The sequence below is a fragment of the Camarhynchus parvulus genome, chromosome 3 (assembly GCF_901933205.1).
Source record: "Camarhynchus parvulus chromosome 3, STF_HiC, whole genome shotgun sequence".
NCBI lineage: Eukaryota > Metazoa > Chordata > Aves > Passeriformes > Thraupidae > Camarhynchus > Camarhynchus parvulus.
The window spans coordinates 30,402,687-30,423,961 of NC_044573.1; the positions used below are offsets into that span (position 1 = coordinate 30,402,687).

Below are 21,275 nucleotides of genomic sequence, written 5' to 3' on the forward strand. Positions count from 1 at the left end.
CTCCCATGCTAGTTCTCTGTCTCCTTGACCTTCATTTCTCCCTTCAGACCCCCCTTTCCAAGATAAAAACTTGCACAAAATATCAGGAAGCCTCTGGTCTATAAATTTCAATCCCCCAGTAGGTATTTTAAGGTGTAATTCTTGGTGCATTGATTTCGCCTCCTGCCTATCACAGCTGGATTTGCACTTGATGATTACAGGGTTTTGGCCTCATTCTTACAGCCCTTTTGCTTCCTTTCTTTAGTCTTTTTCCTGCTAAACTGTGATTCTGGTCTGGCTGGTTCTGTATAAAAAGTAAGCAACCTACTATTGTGTTTGTGAGATCACTCTGTCCTTTGAGTGTTTGGAAGTGTCAGGTGCTCCATAAGCCTTCCCTCTTCCTTTAAGGCTGCTGTCAGAGAGGAGAGTGACTCATAGTCACTGGAATTGGAAGGACTAAAGGCAAAGCCCACCCCTGCAAATCTGTTACTTTTTGGCTGGCCATCCCCTGTGCATCTGTGTCCCAGAGAGGCTTTTCTTCATGCAGAAGAACAAAAAGCTATCGGGCACATCTGCATGCTTTGCTGGAAGTGCTGACCTGGAGAGCCCCTGAGAGGAGCTTTGTGCAAGTGTTAATGACACAAGGGAGACTGCAGAGAGATTTACTTGAAACAAGGGTTGTGTATCCTAGCTAGGCAGAGCAGTCCTCTGCTGTCCTGCTCTAAAGTCTTGCAGGACCATCCTGGGCACAGAGATCTAGCAGAGAGGAAATGCTTCAAACCATAAGGATTGGCACTGGTGAAAAAAGCTTGTAATAGCTTTTTAAAAATAATTATTTATAGCAGCACTGTTGGTGAAAACAATAAGAAATATATCAGGATAGGTAAACTCAGGAAATATCCTTCAATGGCTGATGAGGTTTCTTTTAGTGTTGGTGTTTCTCTTGTTTCTTCAGTCAGCAGTTTCAAGATTGCATTTCCTAATGGAAAAAGATTTCTAAGATGCTCCACAGAGCTCCCCAGTTTTTCCTCAATGAAATCCTGATGATTTTGGTGCAAATTTTTGAGGAAACATGAATTTTGACCATAAATATCACCTAAAGCTCGACAGCTTGGTCTGCCTGAGTGTGACCATCTAGTGTTGGTTGCAAATCTAGAGAGGAATGTTGTGTTTCAGAGTCTTGCAGGAACAGTCATTCCTAAACCATCTGTAGGTGTCTTCTTATTGGATTCTGAGCAGCACTTCAGCGTTCATGACCCTGCTTTCTCCATCCCTGTGGACTGTTTCTGTTGCTGCATTTGAAGCATGCATTCCTTCCATCTCTGCAGGCCCGGGAAGTAGGCCAGTGCTTGGCTATGGAAGTGGACTCTGTCTCCCTGCGGATGAAGCAGAGGATCACCTCTATTCCTGAGATGCAGAACCTCTCCAAAGAAGTGGGCCAGTTGACCAAAGTAAGGATTACACAGCATGGGCACATGAGACACAGGACTCTTCCCCTATCAGGTTCACCTCTTACCGTGGTCAGTAGCAAGAGCAGGTTGCTACCTGCTGTTGCTTCTTTGGTCACAAGGATTTTTGCCAGTGTCCAGGTGGCTGTGTTGCAGATGGGCAGCTGAAAAGAGAAAGCTGCTCAGCACAGTGACTGGCTGCCCTGGTTAAAGCAGGGTCTGGGGCTGTGCTCCAGCCTGACCTCCCAGAGAACTAGCACTTTATGTCTAGGGGTACAGTTTAATGTTCTTACAGAGCAAATTGTCTCGCAGGTGGTGGCCAGCACTGCAATGCCCCAGTGGCAAAGAAAAGAACTACAGACCATCCTGAAAGCATTACAGCGAACGGCCAACACAGCTGTCAAGAAACTGGAGCTGCAGCAGGTACTGAGGCAGCAACACACTGACTTGCAGCCAGCTGATAGCACACACCAGTGGACCTGGTGTCTGTGTCACACGTCAGAGCCACTCAGTCACTGGGGTCTCAGAAGGCAGAGGAAAGCCCATACAATCACTCATGGTACAACACAGGCCCCGTGTTGGGTTGGTTTTGCTGGCCATTGTTTATGGGGCCGTTGGTTAAAATGCAGAGAATGGCTGGCTGGGCTTTTAGCACCTGCAGAATTTCCATGTCTCCCTGCCTGTGAGAACAGAGAGCCCCATACCAGCAGTTTTGGCCAACACCAATAGGCATTGGGCATCACCTCCTTGTTTATACATGGAGAAGATGAGATGGTCCTCACAGAGGGCTTAACAAAGTTATGCAGTCAGTGACAGGACAGAGTCTTTCTTGCAGCCACATGGATTTTGCTGTGCTTCCCACATGTGTTTGTGTTCTGCCAGTTTGTATTAAAAGCAAATTAGAAATACTTACTGGTAACTTAGAGATCTCAGGAAAAATTGTCCCTTTCTTAAAGTAGGAGCATCTTGCCACAGAAGCCTTCCTGAGACATGTGGCACTGTATAGGTCTAGGAGAGAGGCTGGGGACTGAATGAGTCACTTGCTATTCCACTTTTGACAGGGGTTCATCTCTGCTTGCATTTGGGAAGGAGGGCTGTACAGGTCTTTACATGGAGGATTCAGGCTGCTAGTCTGACTTCGACTTCTGCTATCAAACGTCTCCCATCTGTCCCACAAAGCAGTGCTTGCATTCCCTTTGTGTATATATTACATGGATATATCCCCATGCAGCCCACCCTGTGCCACCTCTAGTCCTTCAAAGTGCTGCGTTTTTCTCCCTCCAGGCTGAGAAGGTGGCACAAATCTTGCTAGCAAAATACTGCAACCAGCCTGTCATCATTGATACTATCCCAGCGGATTCCCTCTCGGTGAGTAATCCACATTCTTTGTTGGCCCAGCAGTACCTCAGGTGCTGCAGACAGCAAGAGGGAGTTGCTGGGCACATTTTCTGCTGCATGCTGGTCTTCTTTGCTGTGTCCTGACCTCTGTTGTCCCTGCCTCTCCTAGATCCTAATGAAAGTAGTGAACCAGCTGTGTGACAAGTCTCCTGGCACCTCAGTCTTGCTGCTCAGCCCTCAGGCTTCGGGTGAGGTGCTCTGTGCCTGTCAGGTGTCCAAGGTAAGCAGAACCCTGATAGAGACAAGGGGAACCTGCCTGTCAAGGGGGGCTGGATCCACTGCTCAGCAGGTCCTGCTGGAGGCTTTTCCTGGGGCTTTGCCCAGTGTTGGTGATTAATCAGGGGCAGGACCTGAGATGACTGTACTGGGACCAGATGTGCTTTCAGTCTCTGCTGGGCACAGATATTCCTGGATCCTCCAGGCTGTGTTTGCCTAGGGGCAAGACACAGCATTAACGTGTAAGCTCAGCCTTTGTGGTCCTCAGGGTCAGGACTGCCTCAGGCTGGGTGAGGAGAGGATGCTGTTACCTTTCTATATTCACAGACTGCAGGCTGCCCCACGGTATGAATAACTTGCCTGTGTCTCTTCCCCAGAGCTGCCTCCCCGGGTTCTCTGCTGCTGACTGGGCTGTGGCTGTCTGTACACAGATGGAAGGGAAGGCAGGAGGCTCTCCCATTGTGGCTAAGGGCAGTGGAAATGCCAAAGGCATGCAGGGAGCCCTGACTACTGCACTGGAGTTCGCTCAGAGCAAACTGTGATGCTTTGGTGCCAGCACAGCTGTATGCACCCAGCTGGACACTTGATACCAAGCATATACTGTGCCCATCTGAAAGGATTGGCAGCTGAACATTGCTGCAACCTCTGCCTTGGAGCACTGGACTTCTGACCGTCCAGGATCAGCAGAGACCCAGCTGACAGAAGGGTGCTGCCTGTTCTCAGCACGAGCCTTTGGAGATGGAGCCTTGGAAAGCACCAGTTGCAACAGCAGATCCTGCTTCTCATGGAACAGTGCACATCTTGCCACAAGACCAGCACAGAGATTTTGTGAGAACATGGGGAGTTGGCACTGTTATCTTAAAGCCATTAAAGGGTAGAGAGTAGCCAATGACCTGATGTTTCTTGTAGCTGCACCTTTTTTTTTCTTGCTCTGGCAGAGGGGTTTGTTCTGCCCTTGCAGCTCCAGAAGTCAGCACATACTCTTGTCTAAGCAGTTCCTTCCTACTGCAGAACTCAGGACGCCCCTCTGATTATAAATGCTACTCTAATTTAGAAATTAGGGAAATCCCACCTGGCTTGTGAGCTCAGGCTTGTTAGGCTATGCAATGGGTAGAGCTGAAGGCAGTCCTCAGCACTGAGGGAACAAAATTGTCCCCCTCTCCACCTCTTTGCTTTGCTTTCTTATCTCTGTTTCTTACTGCCACTCCCTCTCATAAACTGGTTATTTTTCACAAGCAGTGGTGGACCCAGCAGATTCAATTCCTAAAGACATTTCAGACTTCAGTGTTAAGAGCTCCCAGCCAAAGCATCATTATTTTAGATACAGTATTGACCTAAATAGAGATCATAAATGGTAGCTGAGCCAAAAGTGCAACAGGATAGTGATACAAGGCAGGTTTTCACCCTGTGAGCAGCAAGAGCAGCCTAACACAAATGAATTTCCCCAGCAGGTAGGGTGTCTGTCACTGTGAAGGGAGATAGAGGACCAATAGTTGCCTGCTTTTGGGGAGGGAGGGAGGAGCTGTAGAAGCACAGTGATGCTGATGGACAGGTAGCAGGAAATGGCTGTCACATAGATACAGATTACTGAAGAGGATGTAGTGGGGCATGGCTGTGTCCAAATGAGAAACTTCCCACTTAACTGTCTGCCTGAGGGAGGGGGAATAGCTACTGTGAGCAGAGCCTTGTTTCTCTTCAGTGAACAGCTTATCTTAAGGGAAAAAGGGATGTGGACTTTGGGGGCATCATTAGCAGACAAGGGGTTTTCTTCCATATCCCAGTGGTTGTCCAGCCAAAATCTCATATGTGGTCCCTAAGGCTTAATGTGGCTCCTACTCATCTTTGCCAGCAGCTGGTTTTGCATTGGAGAGTGCCAGATATAAATGTGAGGACTCAGAGGCAGAAGGAATGGGGAGCCTTTAGAGGTTGATGGTGCTCCCAGCTGTCCTCCCCTTCTCCCCCAAATCACTGACTGCTACTGCAACAGTGCAGACCTTAAGCCTTTGGTTCAGTGAATGCTGCTTCCAGCCAGGAAGCTTAAAGCAGGGCTTATTGCAAAGGGATTTGTGGGCCAAGGTCTTGGGCATCTGCCCCTGCTGCCAAGAGTTCAGCCATCCAGAGGGGTGCTCAGGCCCCTTTCCTTGATCACTGTCAGTAGGGCAGGTTGCTGCTCATCCCAGACCCTGCCTGCATTCCACTGTAGCAGAGCTGCTTGGTGGCTTCTCAAACTTCCTTCCATTTCTGGATGCAGGGGTGCGACTGGTGCTCCTACCATCCCTGCATCCGAGCAGTGGGGAGAGCTGGAACACCTAGCCCTTGTGACAAGGCTGGTAGGGTGCTGGAGAGGGTGTGTGGAGTCCCAGAGGATGGTTCATGCCATCAGCTGAAAGTAGCATCAGTGCCCAGTGTTGGCACAATTCCTGTGTGTCACTTGGGCCCCAGCAGCACCAGGTGGGGATGGCAAGGGGTGTTCTGTGCCACTGGGAAAGCTCTTTCCCAGAGTGCTCTTGTGTTACTTTATTAATAGCTGCTACAGGAGATGATGTCTGCTCTCGGTGTTGGAGAGTAGGTGTGAGGAGGAGGAAAGGAATGCTGGCTTGAGCTGCTCCTGCATGATGCTCCAAAAGCAGAGCCTGAGCTTGCCAGCAGCAGCAGCCTTATGGAATTAACCTGCTTTGGCTTGATTGTTAGCTTAAAAGCCACTGACCTCATAGACTTTTGCCCAGCCCCTTACAGGGCAGAGCTCTGGGTGCTGCCCTTCCAGGTAATGCCTTTACTGAGCCCCTGGCACCACTCCCATGGGAGGTGAAGGGCTGCTGCTAGAGGCACCACAGAGCAGTGGCTCTTGGAGCTGTTGGAAGTAGATCCATCTCCACTGCAGTGCTGTTGGGCTCTCAGCACTGTGTGGTGAGTGAGCAGCAAAGACCTGATGCCTTGGCATTTCAGATCTATTCATCCCCTCCTGTGTTCCATGGGAAAATAACTCTGTTCCCAGGGTATTTGCAGCAGCCCCAGCACCCACCGCTGGCAGGGCTGCTGCAGTTCCTGCACCACCTTCCTATAAACCTTAAGAACCACCTGGTCTGTAAGCAGGGCTGCAGCTGCTGCAGTGGTGCTCCTCTGCCTCATCTGGGGCTGCCTTGGGAACCCCATTTTCTTCCTCCTCCTCTGCTGCTCTTGGCTTTTATAGACATGAAACTCAGTATTTCCCGTATCCTTTCTGAGCTTGCAAGAATCAATGATGTCAACATAACCAAATCCTGATGTTGTAAGTGCAGTAGCACCAAAAGCGTTCTGGAATTGAAGGACAAAATGGATCTTACCCTACCAAGGAATGATTCTGTGGAGTCATCCATGGTGCCCATGTCACCTCAGGCTGGTGAAGTGGGTCACTGCAGTAGAAATGCTGGAGTTTGTGCTGCAGCCGTGCCAGGCTGCTGATTCTAGGAGAGGGCATTTCCTGTTCTCCTGATGAAGTGCTAGTGCACAGACTTACATCCCGTGCTCCTCTTTCCCTGCTGCAGGAGGACAAGACATTCACACACTGTGCTGCAGCTGCAGTAGCTGCCACGTTTGTGCCTGGCATGCCCTCATGTCAGCAGCAGGTCAGGCAATGCTTAGCTGGGAAGGCTTTGGGAAATGAAACACACATTTGAAATAGAGTTCTCTGGCCAAGATTGCAGCCTACATTCCCTTACAAACATCAAAGATCAGTCTAAGGTGCAAGCAGTATCCTGGGGACATATTTGCACCTCCTAACACATGCACACAGAAGGGACGGCAGGAAGTGAGAAACTAATTAGAAGACAATGGGGTTTTTGCTGTAAGCCAGTGCTGTCAGGTTGGCAACACCTTCCTAAGGCCAGATGGACCCCGAGGTCCCTTAAGGGCACCTGCAATGCAAGGGCTTGCCAGCATCAACCCCAAGCAGCTACCTGACATTGGCAGAAGGGGAGCAGAAAGTACTTGCACGTCTCTTCTCCCACACTTTGGTCCAGCAGCTTCACTCTCAGTAGCCTGGGAGGCAGACTGGGAGGCTGGCACACAGTGTCAGGGAGAAGCCCAGCTCTCCCTAGGCACCCCTGCCTCCCCAAGCCTTGGGACAGGCTGATGACATGCTGCTCCTTGAGAGCTGTAGGACTCACTTCAGGAAGGTCCTGGGGTTGTTGTGGTCGTAGCAGAGCTGAGCCATGCGGAGGATGTTGACAGCATGCTGAGCCACAGGCTCAAAAGCTGTGGGGCTTGGTCCATCAGATCTGGTGCTGAGCCATCTCCCAGTGACACTGAACATAATGTAGCATGTCCAAGCTGAGCCCTGCAGGGAGGGAGAGACCTCAGGGGCAGAGAGCCAGAGGTGACCTTTAAAGGTCCTTGCCAACCCAAACTGTTCTATGATTCTGTGATTCTACATGCACAATGATACTGTGCACTGGACTGGTCACACCACACATGTACGCCTGTAATCCAGGAACCCAGACATGCACGTATCTGGAATTGTGGGTTACACTTGCAGGCTCTTGCCCTGCACCACAGGCTCCCTGTTCCTGCAGCAGCCAACACTTGAGGTGTTTGTGAGGTCCCCAGGACAAGGTGAGAGATGAGAATTTGACTCCATGTTCTCAGAAGGCTGATATATTATATTATGTTATGTTATATTATGTTATATTATATTATGTTATGTTATATTATGTTATATTATATTATATTATATTATATTATATTATATTATATTATATTATATTATATTATATTATATTATATTATATTATATTATATTATATTATATTATATTATATTATATTATATTATATTATATTATATTATATTATATTATATTATATTATGCTATACTAAAACTATACTAAAGAAAGAGAAAGGATACATCAGAAAGCTTCAAAGGAATGATAAAGAAAAACCCGTGACTCCTCAGAGCCTCGACACAGCTGGACCATGACTGGTCGTTAAATTAAAACAATTCACATGTTTGGATAAACAATCTCCAGACCACATTCCAGAGCAGCAAAACATGGAGAAGCTGAGGCTTCTCATCTTCCCAGGAGAAGAAATCCTGGCAAAGGGATTTTTCAGAAAAAACTCATGGGTAGCTGCTGCACAGCACACACGAGGCTGTGGAGGGGAACCATGGATCAGCAGCCATGGCAAGGCAAGACTTCCATCTCAGGAGCAGCTCAGGGCCATGTCGGGCTGGTGCTGCTGCTCACCTCCTACATCCCAGATGCTTGGGAAAGGAGAGGAATGTTCTGTGCTAGAGGTGCTCACCTGTGGGACAGGCAGCATGGGCTGGGCAGGAGCACCCCATGGCTGAATCACCCCTCCAGTTCTGAGTCCCCAGCTTCTGGGGAGCATTTCTGGGGAAGTTTCCACGGCAGGAGAACGCTGTCCACAGCAGCAAGCCGAGCGGCCGAGGAGGCGGGAGAGGCATTTCCAGGGGAACCCCAGCAGCCTGCCTTTGCCTGCCCTTCACGGCCAGCTGGTTCCCAGTGCAGGAGCACTTTGCATTCAGCTCCTCAGCCCGGATCGCAGCTGGCGTTTCCGTGCCGCTTGCAGAGAGGCGCGACTTCCTCAGCTGCAACCCAAAGCTCCTACCTCCTCCAGAAAGCACCTGGTGGACCCACAGGGCTGGGAGAATGCTTCCGCTTCGCCTTACATCTCCTTCCCATCACCATCCCCACTATTGTCAGGAACACCCTGCTATGGAGCCCACCCTCCTGGCCAGGAGCAGCCCATTTCCATCGAGGGCTGAATTTTGATTGATTGATGTCATTCTGGGTCGCTGGAGCATGGCTGTGGGGTCCCAGGGTGTCAGCACAGAGGGAATGTAGTGAGGCTCTCATGGTGTTACCCAGTCTGCATCCAGAGAGCCATGTGCTGCTGCATCCCCTGTGTACTGCAGGTGTGTAACCTGCAGGTGTGTAACCATGGCAGGCTCCAGTGGAAGGATGAGCACAGCTGCACCCAAAACTGCACCCATGACCAGCCCCAGGCACTGGGGTGCTGCTGCCCACCTACAGTGGCTCCCTTGAGACTGGGGTGGAGGTGGAAGATGAGCCTGTAGAATCTGCTGTGGGTTAGACTAGAAGGAGCTCCATTGTGCATCCAGTGCCTGTGTGCTCACTTCTGTGGGCTGGAGGGCTTCAGACCAAGTTGTGAAGTCCTACCATGCACAATCACTTAAGATTCCTATGGGGGCTGTCAGCCTCAAAGTACTGGAGTACCTGTGTTTTCAGCTGGCTGTGGGATCCTTATCCCAGAACTATTGCCATCAGATTGTCTGGTTTTTCTGGGACACACCACCCAGAGCCTGCTGCAAAAGTCCCTGAGGCTATGCAGACACCGGATTACTATTCCAGTCCCCAACCAGGATTCCCGCTTCTCCTTCTAGTCCTTGCCCAGCCTCATGTCACGCACTTTCCTCTTGCTTTACATCAGAGGTTGCCTGGGCTTGAGCTCCAGGAACAGGAAGATAAATCTGAGCCTACGTAGACCTTCTTTTCACATGGTGAAAAATTATTTACACTCGGGTTGGGATTTGCTGCTCTACTAATTTCGTTGTCTCCTGGTTTGCCTGTTTGTCCCACATTCCACACAGTGTTTCCTCCCTCCTTCCCTCCCCCTTCTTTCTCTCACTGCCCTCACTGGTGTCTTTCCTCTCTCCTCCTCCTGGATGGCCAGGTTAGGCAGGTGCAAGAAGACGATGCACAGGGAAGATAATCCACCAACTCAAATATCACCGAGTTTTACAGAAAAAAGGGGAAACAGAGCCAAAACTAAATGACCTTTAAAACAAGCAAGTTCTCGTGTTCCTTCCCCCACCCAGAAGTGGCTCCTCTGCTCTGTTATAACCTTCTCCTCCCTACCCCAGCATTTATTTATAAGCACCATCAATAATTAAGAAGCTGCCTGCCTGCCTGCCTGCTTGCCTCAGCTGCAGTGTTGACAGAGGCATTTCTGACGTTTCCTGGCTCAGCCTGGCTGCTTTGCTCACTTGGGCTTTTAATTTTCTTTCCCTGCCTTGTTAGAAACAGAGGAATCACCTACCTGGAACAGACTGGACATCCAGAGAGCCAGGAGAGCTTCCTGCTGGAGCTGGTTGCCCCAGGAGGTGCTGGCTTTCACCGCACTGCAGCATCAGGATGAGCTGGGATGTCTGGGGTGTCCCCACCACGGGCACCATCCCTCCCTACCAGAGGCAGGGTCTGGGAGAAGAGACCCCCCCTTTCCACATCTGAGGGCCATGGATCTTGCACACTGGCATTTCTTTGTGGAAAAGACAGCAAGTGAGTGCTCTGCAGCTGGGCTTCCCAGCCCTGGGCGAGCAGCATCACCCTGGGCACCCAGCCAGGGAGATGGAAGGAGAGACCCACCAAGCAGTGCAGCCAAAAACCACAGCTGAGCAGGATGAGTTGGCCCTAGCAGGCAGAGCCAGAGGCCTCACAGTGGAAGGGGACAGCTGGACTTATAATCAGGGATGGAAAGCTTTACATGGGTCCAGAGGAAGCACCACAGGGCATAACCCAGGGACAGACCACGCACAGAGGCAGCAGCTGGCCTTGGCACATTGCTGGCACTGCAGAAGTCCTTGGGAACACTCCAGGTTGCTTCTTGTAGGTTCAAAAGCACCCTGCAGGCATCAGGCAATCTCTGACCCTTGAACAAATCCTCAAGTGTAGGGTTTCCAGGGAGACTGGCTCAGCAGCTGCAGGCAGAGCCTGCAGCATGCCAGTGCAGCTCCCTTCGGCAGTGTGACCCGGATGCAGCAATGGGGCACAAGAGGGAAGCCCAGTGGTTCTCCCTGAGCTGGCCTGCGATGCTGCAGACACAGCAGAGACTTTGAGGGAGGCAGTGGCAGAGAGCTGCAGGGGGGGCATCTGGCAGCGTGCACCCAGCTCCCCCCAGCACACAGCACGATGCTCTGGGGCCCTGCTCCACCAGCCGAGCCCTGCAAGGGAACACCAAGGGGACCGTGGCTCTGCCATGGCCCCCATGCCCTGCAGTGAGGCCAGGGGGTGCCCGTGAGCTGGGCACAGCAGGAGGAAGCAGATCTGTCACAGAGCATGGCTCTGGAGGGACAGTGATGGCAGCTGGCAGCTCCACAGCCCTACCGGGGCTGGGCTCCGCTGGGCTGGGGAGAGGGCACCAAAGGACAGTGTCAACTCAGGAGCCCTCGGTGCGCAGGCTCCCGGGCTGTCCTGTCCCATCAGCGTCCGACTGCCACCACAGCCACCGCCCCGACACTGTTCTGGCTGTCACGGGGGGAACAGAGCCCCCTCTGCTCCTGCAAGCTGCCCTGGACCAGGCCCTGCAACTCCTGCTACAAATATATATGGAGCTGCTCCTGGGAGACACCAAGGGTCTGAGAGATGGAAAGTGTGCCTCCTTCCTCATGTGCCCCGACCTCCCCAGCCCACACAGTCCAGCTGAGACCCTCCCAGTCCTCTCCTTCTTCTGTGGGTCAGGCTCCAGGGAGTGTACCCAGCCTCCAAGGGAAGAGATGTCTACTTGTGAGGGTGTTGGTTGTTCCCTCTGCAAAGGACATCACAGCCCAGCTGGCCTTGAAGGTAAATAAGGCAAGCAGGGAGGATGCCCTCATTTCAAATATAACAAGGACCATGGACCTCTGAGCTGCTTTCTGGTGGCCAAACAAGGGAAGGATGATGCACTGCCTCCTCTGGGATTTTCAAAATCTCACGGTACACTGCCTGTGCTGTAGGACCTGATCCTGCTTCACGTCCCTCTAGAGCACCTACACTCTTGCAAGCACTTGGATTTATCTAAATACAGAACAACAAGGAGAGGTGGAAATTGGGGCAGGGAAGGGAATGACACAGAGTCACAAGTTAAAATGCAAATCATGGACCATGCTGTGGGAAGAAAGAGACCAATGTAAAACCAATGGATCATCTCCATGAGAGTGCTGGAAAACAGCCTCCCACTAACTCTCATCCCCAGCCTGGTAAGGGAAAAGCTTCACACCTGCTCTGAATGTCGTGAAGTCTGCAACAAGCCCAGACAGGAATAGAAGTCCCTAACTAGAAGATTTCCCTCCTCCAAGCAAATATGCAGCCAGTTCTTCTCCCACATGGCACCCCAGCTTGGCTCACGTGGCCAGTGCCAGCCTGGCCGAGTGGTGATGCCACCTCTCCCTGTCACAGAGCCCTGCAGCCAGGTGCACAGGGCAGGGCAGAATGTGACCAGCACAGCCAAGGGAAGCTGGCCACATCTGGCATCCTTGGCAAGGACACAACAGCACCCCATTCACCAGGAGCTGAGGAGGAAGGCTAGCAAAATCTCAGTGATCAGTGTTTCTATATTCATTACCTCCCTCATGACCAGCCCTCTTGCAGCAGGATGCATCTCATATCTTTTGTGCATATCTCCTCCTGGACTCTACTAAGGGTCATGTCTCCCTCATCCCCTCCATGGAGCTGAGTGACAGCAACCTGGCAGTGAGGAGACACTTGCTCCAGCGAGAGGACCTGTGGGGATTGCTGTGACACAGTAGTGACAGCAGAGACCCTAGAGCTGAGGCAGTACTAATGGAGATGCCCATCCCTGAGCATCAAGAAGAGCCAGCAGAAAGTGCCAGAGTCCCTCCAGGAAAGGAGGGTTTATTCAAGGGGCCAGCCAGTTCTGAGCCAAAAGCAGCAGGCACTGTGCTAACGCAGCTATCTGAAGCAGAAAGGCTGGGAATATCTAGGCTGGGAATATCTGATCACATCCTCCCCAAGTTCCTTCTGCTGTCCAAACACAACCCCATGCTCCCAGCAGGACTCACAAACAGGATGTTTCTGCTGCCCACAGCCTCTGTGATCCACTTCCTAGCAGGGCAGTTGCTCTGCTTTTCCTCTCCTCCTCCTCCTTCTCCTCCTCATTTCAACACAGGGGGCCTGGGCACTTGTCCTGCCCAAGAGGAGCTTGCTAAACCTTCAGACCTGCAGACCTTTGCCGGCAGTTACCCAGGGCTCGCCAGCAACCCCAGACAAACAAGAAATTTTCCAACAAAAAAAGAAGGAAGCAGGGCTGGGGGAGCATGGAGGAAGCAGTGGCTGTGGTTGTGTCCTCAGCATTGGTTGTTAATTATAACCCAGAGCTGGGCACAGAGGGGAGCTTCAGAGTAGATCCTCTCTTCCCTGGCACCCCTTGCTCCAGGGTTGTGCCAGTACCTCCCATGTCAATCCCACTGGAAGTGGGGCTGAAGACCACAGAAGCTGGCACAAACACGGCAGCCTGAAATCTGGCAATGCTGTTTCTCTGTCTCTTTTCCCTAGATTGAAGGGTGGAGAGAAAGGGAGGGGAGCCTGGCACAGCTCCTTCTCGATCCTAGAGTGCCATCTGGCACTTGGATGCAACACAAGGGGCTGAGTGGGAGTCAGCAGAGGGACTTGAAACTTCTGGTCTGACGTTGGAGGGATCTCAGAGAGAGGGGAAAAGAGAGGGCTCCAGGAGCAAGGAGGCAGGGGTTTGCAAACGGGAACCCGTAGGTCCCCGGGCACACATCACAGATCCTGCCTGCAGGAAGGTTTCTTTGATTCAGTCAAGAAAACATATGATCTGGGAAAAAAAACTAAGTAAAAATTAAGAGGCAAATAAACTGTCTTGCCTGGGAAGTTTCAGCTTGGCAAGATGGGGCAGCCTTTTATATCTTGCCCTGCTGCAAGCAGCAAGGGTCAGTGAATGGAAAGGGTTCCCATGGTTTAAAGTGTTACCAGATACTAAGCTGAAGCAAGAAAGGAAAAATCTAAGTTTTCAGGGAGTGGTAAAGGGTCATTGAGGCATTGTGGCTGTCCAGATGGGAAGGACAGCACAGAGGTGGGGTTGTGAAGTGCAGCATTACCAGGCAAACACTAATGCAGAAGATATCCTGCCCCAGAGTCTGGGATGTACAAGAAAGATTTAACATTTGCATCCATCTACTTGGAGGTGATTCCTAGGAGGCACAGCCTCCCAGTGGATGAAGAAAACCTCCTGCACTATTTATAAGTATTATTTTGAAGTAACCTGAATGAAGGAAACCTTCCTGCTTCAGAGTTCAGGCCAGAGGCGTGGAGTTGTGACATGAACAAAACCATCCCCCTTGTGCAGGTCATATCCTGATTAACCCCATGGCAGATAGACTGTGCCCTGTGGAAGATGAGGGGCGAGTCCAGGAATACTCTAGGGCTGGTTTTGCACCAGCAAGGGAGGAAGGATACCCCTTTTCACAAACCTTGGTGTGATGCATGATGATGGGGATGCCAACCATGGCAACGGGTCAAATTCCCTGATTATTTGTTCCCCTGTTTTGTTTCTTTCATTAATCTCAAAGAGAGAGCATCCAAGCCAGCTGCACCCTCAGCCTGTGGTGGGATCATTTATCTCACCCCCCACGGGGCTCCTGTGTGCACTGGAAAGGCCAGGCTGAGGGGAGATGCTGCAGCGTGTCAGCTGGCAGGCTCTGCCTCCTGCCCTGGGCCCAGCATCCACCAGCAAGGCCTGGGGGCTCTCCTGGGGAGATGAGCCTCCACTCCTGCTGCCAAGCTCTGCTCCCCACAGAGCCAGCGCAGGCAGCAGATGGGCTGGGCTCTCCCTGCCAGCGCAGGCAAGGGGGCTGGAAGGTAGGAGGTAGAACCAAATCCAGTCTCATTAAGGGTAATTACCATTCATCCCAGGAAGCAGTAGGAAAAAGAGCCCACGTTCTCCCCATCTATTAATAGCTGTCAGCAGCTGCATGGTTCCTGCTGCGACCCAGGGAGAGCAGAAAGCTTTGGGAGAGCAGCAGCCCAGAGAGCATCCTGCTCCCCCATCCTTCAGCACTGGCTGTACAGGGGCAATCTTCCTCCTTCCAGGATGTCATTTGTTTTGCTGCTTCCCCCAGGACTCCAGGAACTGCTGGCTGCTTGTAAACAGTGTTTTCCAGCAAGAGCTGCAGGGAGCCAGCCAGAGGAGGGCCTGGAAATAGAGCTTTGGAGCCAGTCCCTGCTCCCCAGCATCCTCAATTTTCTGAGTCCTGCCCAGTTTTGGCAACTTTCTGTGCTCCCCTTTCTGTGTTGAAAGGGTAGAAGCCATTAATGAAAGAGGACTCCAGTGCTGAGGACAAACCTCACTGGCTCCTGCCCTAGTGAATCCCTTTGGTGTCAGGCAGACATCAAACACCAACAGGCTCCTCTCACACCTAACCTTCAGCTGTGCCCATCGTTCTTCCCCACAGAGACATGAACCACATCTGACAGATGGAGGTTGCCTTGCTGCAGGCATAGCTAGAGAGGCTGCCCCACATGGAGCACAGCACTCACATGAAATGTTATCCTGGACTGGTGTGGTGATTTCTGGCCATCATGGTGTGATGTGAGGACACTGCAGGCTGCAGGAGATGCACTAGCAGAGCTGACCAGGAGGACACATGCACAGAGAGGGGTTTTTTCCACTCCTTCTACCTCCAGCTGCCACTGCAAACAAACAGCCTGCTACTTGCTGTGGGCAGAAAGCTCACCAGATGTGCTCCTGCGGTCCCTGAAGAGACAGCTGGTGCTGGTGTAACTGGAGAGAAGGAGAGGAAGATGGAGAGGTAGAGCAGAAATGCTTGGCTGCAAGATGTGTTGGTGGCTGGGCAAAGCCAGGGAGGATAATGTTTCTAGTCCACCATGCTGGGACACTAAAAAGGGTTGTCACCCTACAGCCACAGCTTTGTTTCCAGAAGAGCACCTGAATTTTCACATTAGCAGCAGAAGATGCCCTGTGGGATGTGTTCCTCCCACACAAGGCACTGCAGGACCTGGCTCCTGTCCAATTTATTTGTTGTGATATGAGGTTTGACTGTTGTTACACTGTCCTCCAACTCCAGGCAAAGCTGGCAGAGCTGATAATGCACAACACCATCACAGGTGCTGTCTAGGGGAAATCTGAGAGCTGGCAGCTGAGGGGATACAGAGGGCACCTGGGGTCTGCTGCTAGGACAGTGCCTTAGTCACTGGGGCCAGGAAGCAGCACCTTCCCTCATCCTCACTCTCAGCTGTCAACAGTGGGGATGGGAATGGATGCAATGTTTTACCCTGCATCCCTACTCCACAGCATTTAAGGAGCAACTGCCACTGCACACCCCACTGGGAACAACACTAATGTCTACATCTCCCACTGGAAATAAATGCTAAGGTACAGAAAGAGTTAACACAGCTATTTTTGGACTACAACTACTTCTTTTCAGCATATGATTCAACACCTGATTGCATCCATTTTGACAACTGACTGCAATATTGGGCACTATTGTCTCTGGGAATCAATGACTGGGTAGACACAGCTGAACTCTGTTGGACTGTGAAGTCTCCAAAATGTGACATTTACATTATATTGTCCATGAGATGGGCTAAAAACCTCAGTGTTGATGGCTTCCTGAAGGCTCAGCTCAGAAACTGATCACTGTTATGCAGGCAACCCAGGGGTGCTATTTCTGTGGATCTGGTTTGGCTATCTCCTTTGCAATTCAGGAGTCTGACTGAATGTGTGCATGGAAATCAGTGCAAGAGAAAATATCCCTGGCTTTATGTTGCTCTCATTTCTGCTTTTCAAGGTCTCAAAAGCCCTGGAGATGTGTTCCCAGGAGTAACATGGTCAGTGTGAGGCCAGCGTTTGTGAAGGGCTTTGCAAGCCTTCTGACTACCCCACTGTGCTAAACACCAGCTTGACTCACAGGCAGTGTCACTGACTTCTGGGGAGCTGAGTGACAGAATCAGGCCACACCTAGAAAAAGAAGTACATTGCTGCCAAGGTCTAACTTTCCATCTTTGAAATTCACAAAGGAAGCCTCAGAGTCTTGATCCTTTTTTTAATCTATGCCTCTTTGCATTTATTGTTTTGTTGCTGAGCCTTTGGGGTGATCTGGGATCATGCTTTTAACATCTTCTTCATGACCAGGAGGTAAATTTTATATGAAAGTCAGCACAGCTTCCTAAAACTGCCAGCTATTATGGGACTTGCAGGACTATCATGAGAGCTGGCACCAGTGTTATGCATGCTCCCACAGGGCACAGGCTGCACTCCTCTTGTGCCCGCTACATCAGCATTCCAAAGGAGTGAAAGAAAAACCTGTCTCAGGCTGGAAATACCCTGGCAAATACTGCAATGCTTAGATCTGAGAAATGGGAAAGAGGAGATGCATGTTTTCATCCCCTTGTTTACTCTTTATATTCCACAGCATGATGTTTGTCTTGATGAGGATTCTGGTCTTTCCCCACCTCTGTAGAGGATGCTTAACAGCAGAATTAAAAATGAACAGGTCAAGGAGAACATGCAGCAGATGGACCAAGATCTTCTTGCCATCCGTGGAGTTCTCAGATTTGCTTTCCTCCCCCTCAGACCTGCCTGTGATGTCGTCTGCCCCAAAATACAAGGCCTTGAAGCAAGCCCATTTCAGGCATAGACAGCGTACCTTTAGCCATATAAACATGCAAGGAAACTGGTATCTTGAGGATAGCAATGTATTCACGCTTTGAATACTGACTGGTACCGAACCATTCACATTGCACACCTTGCCCCATTTTTTCCATCATGCCACAGCAGCAGCTGCTGCTGCTGCAGGAGTGTCCCGGACCTTGGCAAATGCTCCCTCCCCACCCAGCCCTCGTGAAGCATGGTGGTGAGCTCACACATCTCCTCTGTGCTGCCAGAGAGGGCTCCTACTCCCCACGGCACTAACTCTCAGCAGCTGCACGGCGCGAGGAGCCTATCCCAAATCCCGTCCCTCTGCCTTCCCGCCGGCTTTTGGCGCCCCGCATGCCCTGGCAGCGGGCAGGCCCCGTGAGAGCAGGGGAGGCCTATGAAGGGAGCACGGCGCCCTGCCTGGGCCTGGCTCGGACCGGGCCGCGCACCCGGGCCCGGCTGTCCCGAGCTCCACGCGTGCCCGGCTGGGGGTCGCGGCCCGCGGCAGCCCCGCCCCAGCAACGGCCGCGTCCGTGGCGACAGCGGCGGTGGCGAGCGCAGGGCCCGGGCTGGTCCTGGTCCCGCTCCGTTCCCTGCCCCGCAGCAGCAGGACAGAGCCGGCAGCCGAATCCCCCAGGCCCAGGTGCCGGGAGGGACCCGCGCGTTTCACGCCCAGGGGCCCCCAGCGCTGCCGGGGCTGGGGACACCCAGCGCCCGTGACCGGGCCCACCCCGGCGGTTCGCAGCTCCGGGCACAGCCAGCGCCCCTGAGCGGGCCTTCTCCGCCGGTTCGCAGGTCTGGCTCGTAACGAAGCGGCCGCGCCCATGAGTTCCCGTCCCTCTCGGGGTCTCTGGAGAGAGCTTGGCTGGCACGGGGGAGCGCAGGGCCGGCATCCCGAGGAGCTGGGCTGGTGGGGCTGGCGTTCTCCTTGCCTCCTGGGGCTGGTGGGGCTGGCGTTCTCCTTGCCTCCTGGGGAAGGGAACCCTCTCCGAGCCTCCGGGGGCCGGCTCGGCAGAGCCAGCTGCGCGCAGTGACCGGGGCTGCGGTGAGCAGTGCTCAGGTCCAAAAGGGTTTTTGGTTTTCTGACATCCCACTGATGCAGTGGCCCTTCCCAGGTCATGCTGACAGAGATGCAGGAGCACAGTTTTGGCCCTTCACACCGCCAGGATTACAGTGGTGACATTAACCAAATTCCCAAATGGCCAGCTGGCCTTACTCTGCCCAATCTCCCATTACAGACAAATTTCATTATATCTGAAGCTAAATAGATTCCTCCTTTGGCACTTTTTTTTTTTTAACTCACTCAAAGCCCATTGCAGTGTCTTAGGCCCAGACTTAGCCTGCAACACAGTGTCCTAATGCACTCTTAGCATTCACCTATGGAGGCGCCACAGAGCATGGCAAGTCCCCACAGGTGTCAGTGGGATCAGTGGTGTTAGCCAGACTCAGGATGACTTGCCTGGACTACACGTAACAGCATTAAGGTCAGCACACCTGCAGAACAACTGGCATTTTCAGGGTGCTGCTGCAGTGGCATAAGAGCTTCCTCAATTAATGGGCAGGCAGAGCTTTAGTGCAAATGCACTCTTGGCTGGGGCATAACCACCCTCTGAAATAATTTATCCTGCTCTTACAAACTCTCCAGTAATCACGGTGTTTACTGTTGTTCCATTTTTTTGGATCTCTGTAATCCTGGTAGGAACATTAGCCGGAGGTCACCAGTTCCCATGCAGGTCTTTTTTTTTGTTGTTGTTCTCTCTGGGATTTGGTGTAAATGAAAAGAGCAAAAATCTTTTATTTCCAGATCAAAACAGGTTTAGCTGAAGAAGGTTTGTAAGGCATGTTAGTAGCAGCATAATTTGGTTGTGTGAGTAGATTTCTGTCAGTTCCTCCTGGGGAAGGGAAGTGTGATTTCCTTTATTTTTTTAAGAAGTTCAAGCATTATTTACTTTTCAGTCTGATCTGGGTGTTAAATGACAAAAACTGGGAATTTAGTACATGGCTCTGTTCATTGTATATTGTCTAATAAAGCCATTTTAGGATAGGTGACTGATGTGTATGCAGAGTGGGTGGGAAGGAGCATGCATTAACAGTGCTGACTTGGTTTATTGATAGTGAATTACGGCGCCACCCCTGTGTTTAAATACGTGCTTAGCAAACCCAGCTCTGGAAACTGGCTTAGAGTCTCAGCTCTGGCTGGGTGAGACTCCTGCAGACAAGGCAGAGGGTGTGAGCAGTGAAGGAGGCTCTTCCCTGGTGCTAAGGGCACCTGGCAGGTGTGCTCACCAGGCTGGGAATGGATGTACTGGGAGCAGTGGCTCAGGGTCAGACCAGGCAGCACAGGCATGAGGTTGATGTGGATGCTTTGCAGCCTTGCTCCTAATGGCTTTGTAGTGAATGACAAATGGGCATGGTGGAGTCAGCTGAGCTGACTTGCTCTGGGGCTCAGATCAAGGGAAAGCCTCTCAGCAGCCTGGGCAGCTCTGCCTCAGGGCAGTTGTGTCTCCTGCCTGGACTCTTGGAGCCCATTTGGCAGCCCTGCATGTGCCGTGGGTTACCTACCCTCTGAAAATCAACCTGCCATGGGTACAACAGGCAATTCCATCATCTGCTGGATCAGGCAGGAAATAATCCTAGGCTATCAATGCTGCACTGGCTCTCCCCAACAGCTGCCTTTTAATGATTGTTTCCAAAAGGTCAGGAAAGCCATCAGAAGCTCCAATCAGCTGTGATTGGCCTGGGGGACAAAATGATACAGATGCTTTTTGAATAGGACAAAGGACTGAGCAAGGAGAAAACAATTTTCCCAGTCACTTCTATTAATGCCACCTCACTGCCTTCTAGCTGTGTTTTGCCCTTCCACAGAAGTCTATGGAGCACCAGGAGTTGGGTCTCAGCTGGGTTAGTGTGCTGTGGAGAATCAGGTCTCTTCTTTTCCCCCTGAAAGGTGACCCATCATTATAGCACCTTCCTTAGGCACAAGGACCTTTGCAGGGAAAGGATTCCCAGCATTCTCACAGCTGCCTAACACTCATTCCTTCTCTCCCCATTTCCACCCTTCATCAGATCAGGCTCCCTTTTTCTACAGCCTTTACCTTTGTCATCTGTGCACTACTGCCTCCAAGGAACTACAGCTTCCCTGTTCTTGGCACCCTTCATCCTCCTGCTTTGGCCCTGCCTCTGCCATCCCCACCCTTTCCTGACTGTCCCTCTCAGGCCTGCCTCAAGTGCATTTGAAGAAGCCTTTGCTGACATATTTGCAGCATGAAGCATTTGCTCCTCTCTTTTAGACCTCAGCATTTCACAGATCTCTTCCCTCTTTTGCAGGCCCTTCCTCAGATGCCTTTTGGAGGGGGAAGGAGCAGAGGGAGTAACACTAGCAAAGCCAGCTCCAAAGCTTTCAGGGAGAGGGCAGAAGCAGCACCAGCTGGGAAAGCAGAGGTGAAAGGAGAAACCTTGTGCAGGGGAAGGAAGGACTAAGGTGGTTCATCTAGGGACCACTGTCTGGGTCACATCTCTCACAAAGAAGGAGCTGGTTGGGATCAAACCACCCTTCAGGCAAGGGATATGGTGGGCAAAGATACTACATGGCAGTTATCCTTCCACAGGATCCTTTGATCCTGGTGGTGCAAGGCCACCACTGCCCTGAGATATCCTCTTGGTCTTGCAGGAAGGTGTTCTCACCTCTGACACTGCTATCCACCTCTGCCTCATGCTTCTTTCAGGTGTCCTGCAGCCGGTAACTGCCCAGCCCTTGTGCTGCAGCCCTGTTAAGTCCAGTTAGTCCCAGCAAGGATCAGCATGGGTCTGTTTGCCCTGGGG

At 51.7% G+C, this 21,275-nt stretch overlaps 1 protein-coding gene across 1 annotated transcript in view; it reads left to right on the plus strand.

Moving 5' to 3' along the window:
- The window catches only part of AARS2 (alanyl-tRNA synthetase 2, mitochondrial), a 21,414-nt gene extending 13,749 nt beyond the window's left edge, over window positions 1-7,665 (plus strand). The window contains exons 18-22 of the mRNA XM_030945392.1: window positions 1,308-1,430; window positions 1,740-1,850; window positions 2,712-2,795; window positions 2,935-3,045; window positions 3,419-7,665. Of these exons, the coding sequence (XP_030801252.1) occupies window positions 1,308-1,430; window positions 1,740-1,850; window positions 2,712-2,795; window positions 2,935-3,045; window positions 3,419-3,583 (594 nt within the window). The 3' untranslated portion in view covers window positions 3,584-7,665. The remainder of the gene's footprint in view (window positions 1-1,307; window positions 1,431-1,739; window positions 1,851-2,711; window positions 2,796-2,934; window positions 3,046-3,418) is intronic.
- The last annotated feature ends 13,610 nt before the right edge of the window (window positions 7,666-21,275 follow it).